Raw genomic sequence first — 15,920 nt, 5'->3', positions numbered from 1 at the left:
GAAGTCGAGGAAGTGGACGACAATGATGGTGGCAACGATAATATCAACGGATACGTCGACGAAGCACGTCAGCGACCAGATATCGGAATGAGTACACACGGTGGAAATGAAGCCAACGCATACGTTACAGATACTATATTGGATGACCTCGAAGTGCATGCTACCGCATTAGCATCGAGAAATCCCGAGAACATCCCGACCTTTGCGCGCGACAACCAAGAGTATTGGAATGCACAATGGCGAGAGTTCTACCAGCGTGAGCGTCAAATCGCGCAGAACGAAGCGTATCTGCGTACATTTCGACTCGATCTAGAGGCAGAGCGGAGGCGACTCCGCCAACTCAGGCGGGACTGGTTGCGACGAGAAAGGCGGGTTGACCCGCTGCATCCGAGTGCTCGACGTGGCCAGCACAATCTACCGAGTCGTTCTATGCGGCGTAGCCACCGACATCAGGATCGAGGAAACGGTTTCGAGAGACGGAGTGGGGGGCGGGGGGTTGTGCGCCCAGTCGTGGATGAAGACCAACAGGTCCTTGATACTATTGCACGTCTTACAGAAGACCTCATAGTCCAAGAAAACAACCAGCGGTTCCACGAAAGCAACCAGCGGGACGATGATGCGTTTGATCATCTTGATCGTCTTACAGGAGGATTTTTTTAGGACGAAGTGTCTGGCATGTAAGCCAAGTATTTTATCAACATATTGAGGTATCTGATTTTCATTGATAGCGAGTTGGTCAGCGGGATTGCCCTCTGCGAGGAAATGCCAAACCTGACACATGGAGTCGTCTTTCGGGTCAAGTTTTCTATTTCAATATTCGGGCGGAATTATGCACAGTTGGAAAGGATACCATATATTTATTAACGTTTTCGGGTCAGTCATGTACTTTTCCAATGTTGGTTTCAACTTTCATTATCCAAATTGAACATCTCGTCCTTGAATTTCGGGAAAATAGTTATTTCACTCCACTCCTACAGCAGCCAAACAATACAAAAAAGATTTCCTCCGTACCCATGATTCCCTAGTTATTCTAGAAACACATTAGTGCCCCCGACGTCCTTGCACGTATCTCAAAGTACACTCATCGCTGCCTGGAAGCGGCTTAGCGGCAGGCGTTTTGCGCGCCCAATCGCATGCGGAAATCTCACGCTTTGCTTACACGGGCGAGAGAAAAAGACTCCCATCCCCACCCCAACGGTTCACACTAGAACGAGAATGGCAAACGCAGAGACAACAGTCTTCGACACTTTGTTGATGTTCATTCCTGAAAGAGTATATTGAGGGATCTGTGGGCGGTGTCGTTGGGAGAGGAGCCGTGGAGCTGAGATGACAGCGCATTGGTTGGTGGGTTTAAAGGTTGTCAGGACTTTTGACCGGTTCGTATTGCGAGTGTTGCAACATTCGGGTTCGACGTATGAGGATTGAGAGTTCTTGAGGATGTTTGGCCCCAGAATGTTGGTAGCAGACTTCGCACAGCAGACCGTCTAATCCCGCTGTTCAGAAATCCAAAATTATTGAGACTCAGGCATGAACGTTGAGCTCCACCAACATCGTTTCGTAGAATTGATTTACAGTGAACGGATAGAAGATAACCTCATCACCTTTCAAATACGACATTGTGTCAACCGACTGAATCATTTGCCAATTCAGAAGCTGCAACGACAGTGGCATTCGCCCTCACCGACTTCTCACCTTCAAACCATTGGCTACTGTGCATGTCTGTACACAGCAAAGATGCCCCCACAGACTTACACTTATCCCCATTGATCTCATTGTTTCCAACTCAAAGGTGTTAGGCTGCGGCAATAACAGTCGATTGAATCACACATCGCCAATATGGCTATTTTCATTCGGCGGAAACGAACCCCTTCCGAGGAATGACATGTGTGGACCCGCTTCTACTGCCGCTATATGCCACGAGTACCAACCGGCCCTCAGCATAAGAACATTGACGAGAAAGGAGTCCAGGGGGACTATCTCTCCCATGTGCAATGTGCATACGATAGCACAGATATGGTGGCGATTTCTGTCTCGAAGAGTCTCGACGTTATGATTTGATTCTGAGAACATGATTCATAGTTTCCTCTGTGGTCAATGCAGTGCACTCGAAAAAGATTGAATACCATATCTCCATTCTTTCTACGTACTTGTGATATGCTACGTATCACCACCGATACCGAATGCGCCGAGCGAACCTAATAGCCAAAAGGCGTACGCTTTACCCTAAAAACGTAACATTCGAATCCAAGAAAGTTCATTCTTCGTAAAAGACCCTGAGGTGTTTCCCAGCCACCCGCCCAATGCTCCTTTATTATATCCCAGAGACAAGTAGAACGCCTTTTTAATCATTACGTTCATAAGTCTCCGCTTCTATCATACATCGAACAAACAAACAGCCGCAATTAAAGTACTTATCTACACATTGTTAAAGTCCAAGAAGTCGTAGGTGGTCGAATCAAACGAAGTCAGATCGCTTATCGCATTCATCTCCAGATCGAACTGCGAGCACGTGCTGTCGGGCAGTGAGCTGAAAAGGTCTTCCAGCTCATCCCTAGGCTCGAATTTGAAATTGCTGCTGTCCTCTTCTCTGGGCTCCGCCGGTGATGTTGGCGGTGTCGAGAATGGATTTGATTGTATTGATGAATGAGATGGAGTCGAAGCATCTGTGCACGAGTTTTGCTGCGCTTCCGATTTGGCATCAAGACCAGACGATAGTGGTCGAGCGTTTGCTGGGGACATTGGAGGGGTGTGTGTAGTTTGCGAAAGTTGTTGCAAGATGTTGAATGAAGCTACGTCGCCATTGAAGGAGTCGGATGAAGTGAAACTCTCTGTCTTGACTTGTGAAGCTTCAACATATTGGGAGGTATTGTAGCTGTTGTTATGTTAGTATTTGAGACTATCGGGAGCTTGTACTTGCACATACCTGAACGAATTTGAAGAAGAGCTCATCGGATCGCTGAAGCTCTCCATTGTCGAGAAGGAGCGAGGAAGTCCATGCGTTTGAACCATCTCAAGATCTCCGAGGGGCGAAGGGGATTGACGAGCAGAGTAGATATCGGATGCAGGCGAGCCTGCAGAGACCGACGAGGCTGCAGATGCCAACGCCCGTCGGGTTTTGTTTGCCTTTGTTGTCCTCTCTTCGATATCTGGTCGGTTCTTCTTGGGCCTACCGCGCTTTGCTTGCCGCCTGACGGCATCGGGGAATCCTCCAACGCACATGCCACGCTGGCGATGGCGAGTAAGAGCATCTTGTCTGGCGAATCCTGCGCCACAGGGACACTTATATGGCTTATTGCCCGTGTGGATTTTGGCATGGCGCTTGAGATCGTGTTGGCGGACGAAGCACTTGCCACACTCATTGCATCGGAATTGCCTGTCTCCAAGATGAGTCTGGACGTGTGATCGGATGTTTTCCCTTCGGCCAAAGACTTTGCCGCATTCTGGGTAGAGGCAGGTCCATTTGTTTGTTACTTGGTCCTGGTCGCTAATATATCTCTGCACCTCCTCTGGCGAGATGCCAGTGTACTCGAGGCTGGCATCGAATTCGAGATCATTGAGGAGAGAGGATTGGCCCGGTGAGCTTATGGGCATGGCAACATTGTCTTGGAATGAAGATGTGGCGGTGCTGGAGAGGAACTCTGATGACTGCGAGAAAGTCATGGGTTGTGATGGGTGCTCTTCGATACCCTCGAGGAATGGCTTAAGGGGCTTTTGGTGTGGCGAGGGGATCGGTGAAGGGGATAGGGCATCCGAGGTATAATAAGACGACGATTCATAGCCCAAGTCGGCGTCTGGATGATCGAAGTCGAAGGTCATGGCACTCGATGTCGGCTCTAGGTTGATATCTGCCATGTCGGAGAAACTGTGAGGCATTGGCGCCGTATCGAGAGACTCATGACTTGGTAACTGCGCTGGCTTTTGGGGAGTGGCAGTTGGTGTTGGGAGGATGTTGATGAAGACTTGGCCACATGAGCCATACACCGACTGTATGTGCTCATGTAGGTCTTTCAATTGCTGTTCTGTGGGAGGTTTGGAAGGGGAGAGGGGGGCTTGTTGTGGAGACTGGCCACGGATTGTCCGTCGTGGCGTCCGTGGCGAGGAGAGAGACTGCTGTACTGGAGAACGTAGAAAGGGTTCCTGGGGGCCCGGCTGGGGCTGGCTGTGCGATTGCGCTACTTGCATAAATTGCTGTTGGGGTTGTCCTATGTTAGTAATACTTACCGTACTGTCCTCCTGCATAAAGGAATCCATGGGTCCTGGGGCCGAATGGATTTGGTCCGGCAGCGGTCCTTGGGGCATGTGAATTGATTCCAGGTCAAGGCCTCGGAGATCAAGACTCACGCCCGTCCGCTGTTGTCGTTTTTGTTGTAGGTTGTTAGCAGGTAGGGCTCGTACTCGTGGTGCCTCAAATGTTGCTGGTGTTGAGTTCTGGCGCCGATGTTGTGTTCGTCGGCGCTGAATGCTCGAGGCTGGTGCTTTTGTGGACAGCATATTGTATGCTCGTCGAGTCCGGTTTAAACTCTTTTCCTAGGAAGGTCCGTTATCCTGTCAGGTCCGAAACTAAATGCATGTTAGCTATTGATTGAGACTTGCTGAGATGTTCAATTTGTCCTACCTCACGCAATGCAAGCGGCGTCCGCCGGGCGGTTGGTCTCCTTATGGTCTCTTCAGTACAGAATGCAGTCTCTCGCCTGCGTCACAGTAAGTAGTAGATGGCCGAAGCCCGCGTTTAAACAGTAGTAGGGTTGTGAGTGTGGTTCTTTGTTTTAAGAACCGGGAGTGGATGTAGAGCGTAGGATGGAACAAAGAAGTTCGTTATTGACAAAGGTACTTGCAGATGGGATGAATGGGGATTGAATGCAGGTGGATGGATGAGGATGACGACCTTGATAGTCTGGATCGCGAGACGGAGCTAGTAAACACGGCCGTTGCTAGAGGTAACCGCTAGCTCGGGCCCCCAGACACGTCAGGCCGGTTCGAGTTTCGGTTATGGGTTATGTCAGCCACCGATGCACGTGCCCCAGTCAACCTTGTCAACCTCGTCATTCGGCAACAGGTAACGCCGCTCCGTTGCCAAGCCCACCAGTGAATTTCTAATCTGCGTCTTCAATATCCTTCGCGAATTTCAACCCACGCTCTGTACACGACGACTGAGGAGGACAATCACGATTGTCTAGGTGTGTATTCTCCCCCCAAATGGCAATTTCTTTCCACATGGAACGGCAACTGGTATCGTACACACATGTGTACTTCTTCCAGTCGTCCTTCCTATGGAATCCCCAACATATCCGCTTCAGCATACTGCTGTCGTCGCCGCCACCTCTTCTCCAGAACATTTTGACTGACTTTGAGAAACCAGGCCGCCATGCAGATCTTCGTGAAGACCCTTACGGGCAAGACTATCACCCTTGAGGTGGAGTCGTCCGACACCATCGACAATGTCAAGTCTAAAATTCAGGGTACGTAGCAGTCATTCCATAGAACACCGAAGCGGAATTCTAACAGAATCCCCAACAGATAAGGAGGGTATCCCCCCGGACCAGCAGCGCTTGATCTTCGCCGGAAAGCAGCTCGAGGACGGCCGCACCCTCTCCGACTACAACATCCAGAAGGAGTCCACCCTTCACCTTGTGCTCCGCCTCCGTGGTGGTGGCAAGAAGAGGAAGAAGAAGGTGTACACCACCCCCAAGAAGATCAAGCACAAGAGGAAGAAGACCAAACTCGCCGTCCTCAAGTACTACAAGGTCGACGGTGACGGCAAGATCGAGCGTCTCCGCCGTGAGTGCCCCCAGCCCGAGTGCGGTGCTGGTGTCTTCATGGCTGCCATGCACAACCGCCAGTACTGCGGTCGCTGCCACCTCACCTACGTCTTCGACGAGTCCAAGTAAACGAAAAAAAAAGAACGAACTTCGAGGGATCTGGGGATGATGGAATGAGATTATACGGCATATTATGACAAAGGAGGGATGGGCTTGATGTTTATCTCAATGTCGTCTTATCTTAAACGAAAAAGTCAAATGATACCTGTCCACGGACTTCAAACACACCTCTTTTTGCCACCTGCGTGATCTTTGTACTTGATGTCTCTACCCCACTTTCTCATCGACTTCGTGACTATTGGGAAATCAATATATTCCTTTTCCGACATCTGAACGAATTTTACCATCATCTAGTGACTTCCTCTTCGATTCTCTACGCACTAGTTCACATATAATTATACCGTTGATTTATTTCAATATCTATTCATCATCATCACTATCATCACTTTCCGATAAACATCATCCCTTCCCTCAGCCATGATTCTCAATCTGTCATCTGACCACCACCTTGTTCCTCCTCTCCATCATGCAAAAACAACAAAAACGCCATATACATCCCCTTTCTATGCAGATGATATAATGCAACCCTTCCCAACGCCATTTGAAAAATGAATAACAAGAAAGAAAACTCACTTCCAGGAGAGAGAGAGAGAGAGAGACTACGCCTTCCTCGGCTCAAGCAAAAGCTTACCCTTAGGCCCGCTCTTCTCGACGAAGCCCTGCTCGCGAGTGAAGATGCGCTGGCCGCGCAGCCAGGTCTCCTGGACGACGCCCTTGAGCGTCTTGTCCTGGTAGGGCGAGACCTTGTTGCGGAAGAGCATGGTGCTGGGCTCGACCTGTGGGATATTGTCAGCTACTGGCACACAACAACATGGATGGAAGGTAAAGAGGGGATAAACTTACAACGAACTCAGCCTCGTCGTCGAAAACGACGATGTCGGCGTCGAACCCGACGCCCAGGTCGCCCTTTGTGGCTTCGAGGCCAACTTGCTTGGCTGTGTTCTTGCAGCACCAGCGGACGATCTCCTCGACGCTGAAGTTCTCGTCGCGCTTGAGGCCCTCGGTCCAGAGGATGGGGAGACCGAGGCCGACGCTGGAGATGCCGCCCCACGCGGAGAAGAAGTCGCCTTTCTCTTCGGGGCCCTCCATCTCCCCTTCGGAGCTCTCGCAGCTGTCGCAGTCCTTGCCGCTGTGTCCAGGCTTCCTTTTAGATTCTTTCTTGGGTGCGAACTCGGCAGGGAGGAGCTTGATGTTGGGGGTGCAGGGGGAGTGGTCGGATACGACGGTCTTGATGACGCCTTCGGCTTGGTCTTGGAGGAGTTCGGTCCAGAGGCCATCTTGGTTGGATTGCCCGCGGATGGGTGGGCAGCACTTGTGGCGGGTGTCGCCTTCTTTGATCTTCTCTGCGGCTAGGGAGAGGTAGTGGAAGCAGGTTTCGGCAGTGATCTTGACACCTTTGCTGCGGGCCTCGCGGAGGAGAGGGATGGCTTCAATGGCTGAGAGATGGACGATGTGGAGTTGGAGCTCGGGTGCCAGGTGAGCCAGTGACAAGATCTCAGCGATGGCGTAGGTTTCGAATGATGGTGGTCGGGATTCCAGGAATGTCGAGTACTCGGTCAGTTTACCATGGGGTGCAAGGGGAGGGTTGGCGCGCTGGACATCGTCACCGACGGAGTCTGTGATCGGAGGAATCATCTCTGCATGGAACATGAGCGTTGTGGCGCTGTCCTTCAGCTCAACGAGCGCCTTGGAGATGTCGTCGGAATTTACTGCAGGGAATTCTTCAACCTATACGCGCGTTAGTCACATCACATCTCACGCATTTCAAATTCCTCAGAAGCTTGCATACTCCACTCTCGATTAAGAATCCCTTGAAACCTCGAACACCCTCATTGACCAATCCCTTCAAATCGCCTGAATTACCTGGGATAATACCACCGTAGAAACCAACGTCAACCCAGCACTTTCCTTTGGCAGCATCGATCTTGATGTGAAGATTTTCAACCGTCGTAGTTGGAGGAATAGCATTAAGGGGCATGTCAACCACTGTCGTCACACCACCGAATGCTGCAGCCCGGGTTCCCGTCCAGAAGCCCTCCCATTCTGTCCGGCCAGGCTCGTTAAGATGCACGTGAGCATCAACGAGACCAGGGAGCAGAATGCGGGGTGAGTAGTCAGTGTATGGCGTACCAGCTGGGAAGTCGGTTGCAGGAAGGACCGAATGGAAGATCGAGGTAATCTTGCCAGTGATATTCGAAATGACTATAGTCGCTTCTGTTATCCTGCCAGCCACAACTGCCCTCGAAGAGGCTAGAACTGTGATAGAGGGCAATGTGCTGCTTTGTGGCGTAACCGTAGGCGTGGAAGCGTGAGGAGCCATCTTGTAATCTACCGTAAGGACTAAGGAAGATGGGCAATAGAAGATTACGGATGTCTTTTTAGATTTCGCTTCTGACTACAAGTAGTGGACCAGGGAAGCTAATTTTGGATATATGCAGAGCCTCGGCAACGGTTGGATGGAAGCCGTGTGTATGTATGTGTCGGGCAAATGTATAAGAGATAGATAGCAGTAAGCAAGATAAGGTGTGGTGGTGGTGTCACGATTTACGTGAGGGAAATAGTGAATAGAAACAATACTTCTTCTGAGACTTCTTGGACAAAGAGACGACGACTATACTAGAGTCAGAGTACGGAGTAGTGAACCTGTGTATGGGCACGATCCAGAGTCAACAGAAATCTGGGGTATCACGGCCTTATCTATGCTTCTTTGAATAGCGTTGCCGTATTTGAGCGCTGTGGGTCGGAAACCAGCACAGTCTCTGCACCGCCGGCGGCAGGTGTGTTGCATCCATAGTGCGGAGAGTTGCTACTGTTGTTACTTCGGATTACTTGAATCAATCGAGCAATACGTTAAGGCCTTGTCGTGAAAGACTAGCTCTTAATGGGCCATTCGACGAAGAAAACACGGGGGTGGCCGAATGGGAATCTGGGAATCTGGGAACATGGCTATGGTGGTGGTGGAACAATAAGAGAATCGTGTTGGTCCTAGCGCCATGCAAGATAGGTAGATAGGCGTGGTAGGCTCAGGGTCTTTGAGATTAGAGATAAGGTCAGACGTAAGTGGTTAGTCCAGCCGTTGACTTCTGGAATACAAAACCATTCTGGTTCGACGCCGCCACCACTTCAGACTGTAGTTATATCTCTTGAAGCCTTTCGTGTGCTTCTTCTCAGCATCTTCTCATAATGGTACTTGACAAGGACTTCGTGTCTGTATGACGATAGCAGGAGGAAAAAAAACACAAGACGGCGATCATGCGCGGCCTAGTCTGTCCAGTCGGAGCATAGAGTTGGCAAAGAATATTGATCGAGTAATAGTAATTCGAATCCTCTCCCAACCCGACTAGCCATTTTCTTTCTCAACTCTTTCAATCGGAGGTCTCCGGACACGCCTTAGTATTACGAACGAGTACGCACCCTTCGCTGATAACGAGCGCAAGTCGCATGTCACATCGAACCTCCTGATACTCGTGTCCCTCGAATAAATACGTCAGTAAAGCATCGGACTCTCTCTGTGTGAACAGGAGCGCAAAGTATACCGACTGTATATTATTCAAGAGGAGGGCCTGTGCCCTAGGTGTTGTGGTTCGGCACGGGAATATTCGCTCAGCTAATTTTGGTGCCATGGAGATTGCGGACGGCGCATCTCCGGCGATCGAGTAATGGAAACTCGAAAATTGATACATGCGCTGCCGGTCAGCACCCACGATGCCTTTGGCCACTCAGCGAGAGGTTGCATCAGCCCAGGCCGATGTTCTCGACCCCCGGATAAGTCAAAGATGCCGCACAGTCACTCAAATCGTTTGGACCTCTTTACATTTCCAGCCAGGGCTAGAAATGACCTCAAAGAGATGCTGATGTGGCGTCTTCACAGCGTTTCTCTTACGTTGCATCCCCCAACAGAATGATGCATCGCGTCAACGATCATCAATCCCCAGGCGTGCGCAAGACTGAGAGTGCCATGTCCTGGATTTACAGAGACGAAACCCCCTGCTAGAACTACAACTGAGCGGCGTAGACCGAGTCGTTCAGATGTCGACAACCGAGCCTATCGGACATGGTTCATAGTAATTTTCAATTTGAGCAGAGGGCCTCTTACCTGAATCTCTTAGAAGACGGCGCATGCTAATGGCGAGCTGATGGTTCGCAAGGTCAGGCTAACGCGAGTACAAGAAAATTGATTCCATTAGATTTTCAGGGGAATAGAGGAAGAGGCTTAACTACGTGGTATGCACGCTCACATCACCAGTTCTAAATGTTGATGACTTGACCAGCTGTGAGAATGGGCCAGGGTAGTGGTGACATGCCTAGGGACGGATGGTTCTCATACCCTCTTTCGCCTACTTCTGGTTAGCGACCCAATGATGCAGCTGACGTTTGCTGCACCATTACTGAAGCGCTTAATTGTTGTAGTTTGCCGATGAGAGCAACTTTTTGCTCGAGAAGAGACTGGCCTGGAGTCCGTATGCTGGTGCATTGCTGCCATAGATGTCGAGATACGTGTACGCGTCTGATTTGTAAAATATACCTCGTCCGCCGTCGAGCAACCCCAGCGCGGCTATCTCTTTGACCACCCGGAGGATATCACCAGCGTCGCGGAAGTCTTTGGTGTACACACAGATCAGCCGATCTCCACCTTTGCCATCGTCTGTAGCAACCTTTGCCGCAGTTCCAAGTCTATTGTTGATGGTTGCTTCCGCAACTTTTCGCCAGGTACTCTCAAGACTTTTAGCATTTCGAAACAGCATCCACTGCAATACGCGGCCACGTTAGCATAAGATCATTGATAAGTATCGTACTCCTTACCTTGCCTGACAAAACATTCGTATCTATGGCTAGGTCTGTAATCTTCTGCTTCAAGTGTGCGCCGTTCTGATCCAGCAAGCGTGTGACGGTTCCTTTGGCAGAACGGGAATTCTCACTGATAATGTCGTCTCTTTCTTGCAAGGCCTGCTGTAAGAACAGCTTTCCACGAGGCACCAGTTGATCTTGCGCGTGGCTTCGGCCGCTCCTGTCACGCCCACTTGGATGTGGATTTGCAACCCATATCCATGGGCAGATGGAAACAGTTGTTTGTCCGGGCGGTAGCCGTTCCAGGAAGTCGTCTATTGATTCATGCAACTGCCACGAATCCATGCGCCCTTCGTAGATGTTGTGTAGATCAGGCGCCGGCTTAGCTCTAGCCCGGGCGAGGATTATATTCAGATCATGGGCAGCGGTATTCATGGTCGTATGACCGTTGCACAGCGATGTCCAACGATCTTGTTCTTCTTCATCCCCTATGACACTGTTAGATCATTCCCTGCGGCAATGGGGGAAAATATGACAAGAACAAAATCGGTAGAAATAGAATCAACCAATTTGAAGCAAGTTGAGAACGGTGAACGATGATCTGAAAATTTTACGAGGTGAACAGAAAAAGCAATCAAGAGATAATGATTGACTGACCCTATGTACCTGAGGAATGCTCAGATCACGACCGTCCGAGTTGATCAACTTACCATAGAAACTCGAATCGTCGGAAATCCAGCCTTCTCCAGAGACCATACCCTCCGACTCCATCTTCACCAGAAGTGAGTCAAAGAAGGATGGAATTCATGTCGCGGCGGTGAAACGAAGTGTGACGTCTGATCTTGGTCACAGTTTGGGGCAAGAGCTGCTGCATCCCGCTTGCTTGTTTGGGCTTCCTGCAGTGACGCATCCCGGGCCAATCAACGCGTGGCGTTCACGGACGGGCGCGACGCGTTAATGGTTAATGGGTTTCCGTTCCCCGCGACCCATGAGATAGACATCCATCAATAATTTTGACAATTGCAATTGCAAGTGCAACCACCAACATCACAGTACCTCCATTGAAACTACCACAATGCCTCACTCAATATCACCAGAGTCCACACCTGGAGAGGATTCCTCTCAAACAGTTTCTCAACCCAACACCCTGAAAGCAGAATCTCCAGACGTTAACATGTCGGATGCACCAAGCCCTGCAGTGGTACCAGAGATCAAGGAAGACACAGCGAAAGTCAACCTCGAGGAGCTCTTCGACGATGATGATGACGATGAAGAATTCCCTTCCAGCGCACCGGCGATTAAGTCAGAGGTGGAATCCTCACAACCTATGCCCATGTATGCTACTGAACCCCCTAAACCCGTACAAATGAACAGACAACCAATACCACGCAGTCAAATATCCTCCAGATCCACATACTCAGATCCTGAAATAATGCGTGCCTTTTACCAACGTCTATTCCCCTTCCGCCCGCTGTTCCAGTGGCTCAACCACTCCCCTCAACCATCCAACGACTTCGCGCATCGAGAATTTGCCTTCACACTCCCAAATGACGCCTACCTACGATACCAGTCCTTCCCCACAGCCGACCTCCTCCGCAAGCAATGCATCCAGCTACTTCCATCCCGTTTCGAAATCGGCCCCGTGTATTCCACGAACCCCCGCGACCGCAAGACTCTTCGAAAGGCCAGCGCTTTCCGACCGATAGCCAAGGAACTGGTATTCGATATCGATATGACAGATTACGACGACATTCGAACGTGCTGCACGGGAGCGAGCATCTGTCACAAGTGTTGGGCCTTCATCACCATGGCGATCAAGGTGGTAGACGTTGCGCTGAGAGACGACTTCGGCTTCAAGCACATCATGTGGGTTTATTCCGGACGAAGAGGAGCCCACGCCTGGGTCTGCGACAAGCGTGCGAGAGAAATGGACGACTCCAAGCGACGAGCGATAGCCGGCTACCTCGAACTTCTCAAGGGCGGCGACAAAGGAGGAAAGAAAGTCAACGTCCGAAGGCCGTTGCACCCACACCTGGACCGCAGTCTCAACATCCTCAAAGACCACTTCCAAACGAGCATCCTGTACGAGCAAGACCCATGGTCCTCCGAGAAATCCGCCCACCTCCTCCAACTCCTCCCCGACGCATCCCTGAAAGCCGCCCTGCAGAAGAAATGGGACTCCGCACCCTCACGACCCAGCCACATGAAGTGGGCCGACATCGACACCGCCGCGAAATCTGGCGCGCTCTCCAAGTCCTCCAAGGACCTCCTCGAAGCAAAGCAGGACATCGTCCTGGAATACACGTATCCCCGCCTCGACGCCGAAGTCTCCAAGAAACTCAACCATTTGCTCAAGAGCCCGTTCGTTGTGCATCCGGGCACCGGCAGAGTCTGCGTACCCATCGACACCCGCAAGGTCGAGGAATTCGACCCTCTCGAAGTCCCCACCGTCACACAGCTGCTCACCGAGATCGATGAGTGGCAGGGCGAAGACACCGACAAAAAGCTCGCGGACTGGGAGAAGACGAGCTTGAAGCCTTATGTCGACTTCTTCAGGGGCTTCGTCGCGGGTCTGTTGAAGGACGAGAAGAGTGGCGTGAAGAGGGAGAGAGACGACGGCGCGGAAGCTATGGAGTTTTAGATCCCTTTTCCGTCTTCTTGTTTCTTCTTTTGACTTTGATCCTTTTCATTTTTGCGTTGCATTGAGAGACACATGAATGATTGATTCACTCGGGCGGGGCGTCTTGAGGCGTTGGCTGCTTGTACATATCAGTTCGGACGAGACCTGGGGTGTACTCAGCGCATGACATAGGCGTGGTTTTTCAATGAATGGTTAAGGAAACGGGAGATCTTTTGAGAATTGGAATGATATCGATCGAACTTACAAAGGCCTCAATTTATACACCTGTCCACCCCATAAGTGAAATAAACAGAATGGCGTGATTCAAGGGCACACATATGATGTATACACCACACATCACGTCACGTCAGTTATCCCATCAATCACAATCACTGAGAATCCAGTCTTCCATACGAATGAGGACATTATGACACTGAGTGGCTGTAGAAGTTATATTTTCCTTTGTTTTTAACACAAGAGTGGAAAGGCTTTACCACGTTATCTCCCCCTCTCCCGTCCGCGCAACGCAGCAGCGCACATACACGCCCGCAGATCTGACTATATAATTATACATGTTTGTCGTGTTTTTTCCAGTCTTGATAATTCGTGTACCAAGACTCATGCTTTTTGCAAGGCCCTTTTGTTCATTCATGACGTTGCCTTATCCCTGGATGCAACACCCACCCACCTCTTCACAGACTCATGACCAGCTTAACTTATTTCCCTGAAGCCCTCTTCTCTTTGTCGAAGGCAGACTGGCTGATGTTGAGGCCGAGGCCGTTCGAGTCGAGGTAGACCTTGTTCTGGCTCTGCTGCAGGATCTGTGCAATGTTCCTCGCGTTCTCGAACTCCCTGAGGTCGACGTAGGACCTGGACTTCTTGATGGCGTCACCGATGAGCTCGGCTGAGCGGGCCTCACCCTGTGCGCGGACGACGGTGGCTTGCTTCTCTTGGCGGGCTTTGTCAACAACGAAGGCGGCACGCTGGGCTTCTTGCTGGGCAACTTGCTTGGCTTCGACGGCGGCGGTGAACTCGGGAGAGAAGGCGAGGTGCTGGAACAGAATAGTGAGTATTTGTACGTACAAGGCGGAGAGGTGGGGGTTCAGAGTGGTGAACATACCGTCAATGAGACATCGTCCAACATAATGTTGAATCTCGCCGCTCTCCTCACCAAGTTATCCCTCACGAGCCTACTAACGTTCTCACGCTGAGTGATGAGTTGCGAAGCATTGAACTGGGCGACCACGCTCTTCAAGACCTCGTTCACGATGGATGGCAACACCCTCTCGTCGTAGTCGGTACCCAATGTGCGGTAGATCTGAGGGAGGGCATCGACACGCGGTCGGGACAGGACACGGCAGGTTATGTTGACCATTTGGAGATCCTTGGTTCCGGTGAGGGAGGCGACATTCCTGGGTTTCGCGCGCACGTCGTAGGTAATGGGTGTCTCGAACCAGGGAAGTCGGAAGTGGGTTCCTTCAGCGTAGATTTCCTTCTGCACACCTCCTAGCCTAGTGTACTTGATTGCTCTGTGGCCACCGTCGACTATTCATATTCACGTCAGTTTTGCCTCTTGAGTTCAGTGGTCTGAACACCATCGTCCGACTAGCACTCCGCTGTAAACGAGAAGGTATACGCACCGTTGAAGAGTGCATTGTTTGCCAACCAGATACCTCCAGCAATTATAGTTATGGCAGCAGCACCTCCTCCAAGACCTTTTGGAGCACCTCCGCCGGAGCCTCCGAATCGAGCGGTACGCTTCGCAAGGTCATGTTGTAGCCTGCGCCAGGCTTCTTGAGGGTCCGGAGCCGACATTACGGATGTTTTCGAATGGTCGATCCCGGGGGGAAAGGGTGGATATTAAGAGGTGGTGGGAGTCCGAGGTGTTTTGCTGAAGGCGGGTGGTGGAGTGGCAGGTGGAGTGGTGAGGTCGACGAACGAGAGACGTCGGAGGAAACTTTTGCCCGACGCAATCGATCAAGCTGTAATAATGTAAGGGAAGGCGCTAGTCCTGATCCAGACAGTTCCATCTCGTCAATACTGTAAGACTGTATGTATGTACTCTGATGTTTGAGTATCTAGTGAGACTTGTACCACGGATGCCCCCATATTATTATTCCAGAACCCGCACAGTGATCGACTGGATGAATCATTCAAGAATTGTTTCGGGTCTGCTCTGCATGGCTGACGTATCACCAACTCCCCGCGACTACAAACGTCGCACATGTTACTAACTTTCAGATGTCCGGCACACCATTCTAAGTAGCAGGGAGGGGGCATCAAACAAGAGCGCAGTGATACTACTCAGATGGGCGGCACTCATACAAATACTATTCAATACGAGTCAGTAAAACTACGAGCATATGATTGTTTGCATATAACTTACAAAGTATTTATGTACTTGTAACAAGAATAGACGACCCCGTCTTCGCGTGCACGGATCACCCGCAGCCAATCGAGGCCTCAGATTGGTCGACTCACTGTCTCTCTCTATTTCTACCCTAAGCCCTCGTAAAGCACAGCTGTCCTGTCCAGATGCACCGCCGACATTTCCACTCACTCTACAACGTAAATTAATACAACCTCCCCCGCTGGTTGAGGGTTGTTTCCTTTTTGTTCCCTTCCAAGTTCCT

The 15,920-nt window shown here is 50.8% G+C and overlaps 6 protein-coding genes across 6 annotated transcripts; 2 read left to right on the top strand and 4 right to left on the bottom strand.

Moving 5' to 3' along the window:
* Nucleotides 1-2,112: 2,112 nt before the first annotated feature.
* On the bottom strand, nucleotides 2,113-4,874 carry BU24DRAFT_495119 (uncharacterized protein). The gene is made up of 3 exons (XM_033534102.1): nucleotides 4,616-4,874; nucleotides 2,924-4,560; nucleotides 2,113-2,872 (listed from the first exon to the last, which is right to left on the bottom strand). Exons 2-3 carry the CDS (start codon nucleotides 4,489-4,491, stop codon nucleotides 2,416-2,418), a joined length of 2,025 nt encoding a protein of 674 aa, XP_033380379.1. The 5' UTR covers nucleotides 4,492-4,560; nucleotides 4,616-4,874; the 3' UTR covers nucleotides 2,113-2,415.
* A 261-nt stretch (nucleotides 4,875-5,135) lies between these two features.
* Nucleotides 5,136-5,915, top strand: BU24DRAFT_425856 (ubiquitin-domain-containing protein). The gene is made up of 3 exons (XM_033528840.1): nucleotides 5,136-5,177; nucleotides 5,360-5,459; nucleotides 5,518-5,915. Exons 2-3 carry the CDS (start codon nucleotides 5,366-5,368, stop codon nucleotides 5,886-5,888), a joined length of 465 nt encoding a protein of 154 aa, XP_033380378.1. The 5' UTR covers nucleotides 5,136-5,177; nucleotides 5,360-5,365; the 3' UTR covers nucleotides 5,889-5,915.
* A 563-nt stretch (nucleotides 5,916-6,478) lies between these two features.
* On the bottom strand, nucleotides 6,479-8,199 carry BU24DRAFT_352878 (allantoinase; the record flags this gene model as incomplete). Its single annotated transcript, XM_033523753.1, has 3 exons — nucleotides 6,479-6,655; nucleotides 6,723-7,607; nucleotides 7,669-8,199. 3 exons carry the CDS (start codon nucleotides 8,197-8,199, stop codon nucleotides 6,479-6,481), a joined length of 1,593 nt encoding a protein of 530 aa, XP_033380377.1.
* A 2,077-nt stretch (nucleotides 8,200-10,276) lies between these two features.
* On the bottom strand, nucleotides 10,277-11,438 carry BU24DRAFT_412572 (DUF1917-domain-containing protein; the record flags this gene model as incomplete). The annotated part of the gene is made up of 3 exons (XM_033526121.1): nucleotides 10,277-10,627; nucleotides 10,683-11,155; nucleotides 11,378-11,438. 3 exons carry the CDS (start codon nucleotides 11,436-11,438, stop codon nucleotides 10,277-10,279), a joined length of 885 nt encoding a protein of 294 aa, XP_033380376.1.
* A 304-nt stretch (nucleotides 11,439-11,742) lies between these two features.
* BU24DRAFT_352835 (prim-pol domain-containing protein) lies at nucleotides 11,743-13,308 on the top strand (the record flags this gene model as incomplete). The annotated part of the gene is made up of 2 exons (XM_033523751.1): nucleotides 11,743-12,002; nucleotides 12,060-13,308. 2 exons carry the CDS (start codon nucleotides 11,743-11,745, stop codon nucleotides 13,306-13,308), a joined length of 1,509 nt encoding a protein of 502 aa, XP_033380375.1.
* Nucleotides 13,309-13,878: 570 nt separating this feature from the next.
* Nucleotides 13,879-15,172, bottom strand: BU24DRAFT_425852 (uncharacterized protein). Its single transcript, XM_033528839.1, has 3 exons — nucleotides 14,928-15,172; nucleotides 14,408-14,832; nucleotides 13,879-14,339 (listed from the first exon to the last, which is right to left on the bottom strand). Exons 1-3 carry the CDS (start codon nucleotides 15,100-15,102, stop codon nucleotides 14,004-14,006), a joined length of 936 nt encoding a protein of 311 aa, XP_033380374.1. The 5' UTR covers nucleotides 15,103-15,172; the 3' UTR covers nucleotides 13,879-14,003.
* Between the last annotated feature and the right edge of the window lie 748 nt (nucleotides 15,173-15,920).

Source organism: Aaosphaeria arxii, assembly GCF_010015735.1.
Source record: "Aaosphaeria arxii CBS 175.79 unplaced genomic scaffold BU24scaffold_8, whole genome shotgun sequence".
Lineage (NCBI taxonomy): Eukaryota > Fungi > Ascomycota > Dothideomycetes > Pleosporales > Aaosphaeria > Aaosphaeria arxii.
This window is presented reverse-complemented; position numbering and strand designations above follow the sequence as displayed.

Excerpts from the sequence above, each read along its gene's own strand:
- BU24DRAFT_495119 (XM_033534102.1), bottom strand. The coding sequence starts at position 4,491 with ATGCTGTCCACAAAAGCACCAGCCTCGAGCATTCAGCGCCGACGAACA. Across the intron at positions 2,873-2,923 it reads TCTTCTTCAAATTCGTTCAG|CTACAATACCTCCCAATATG; the intron begins GTATGTGCAAGT and ends ACATAACAACAG.
- BU24DRAFT_425856 (XM_033528840.1), top strand. The coding sequence starts at position 5,366 with ATGCAGATCTTCGTGAAGACCCTTACGGGCAAGACTATCACCCTTGAG. Across the intron at positions 5,460-5,517 it reads TGTCAAGTCTAAAATTCAGG|ATAAGGAGGGTATCCCCCCG; the intron begins GTACGTAGCAGT and ends AATCCCCAACAG.
- BU24DRAFT_425852 (XM_033528839.1), bottom strand. The coding sequence starts at position 15,102 with ATGTCGGCTCCGGACCCTCAAGAAGCCTGGCGCAGGCTACAACATGAC. Across the intron at positions 14,833-14,927 it reads AAACAATGCACTCTTCAACG|TCGACGGTGGCCACAGAGCA; the intron begins GTGCGTATACCT and ends GAATATGAATAG. Across the intron at positions 14,340-14,407 it reads TGGACGATGTCTCATTGACG|CACCTCGCCTTCTCTCCCGA; the intron begins GTATGTTCACCA and ends ATTCTGTTCCAG.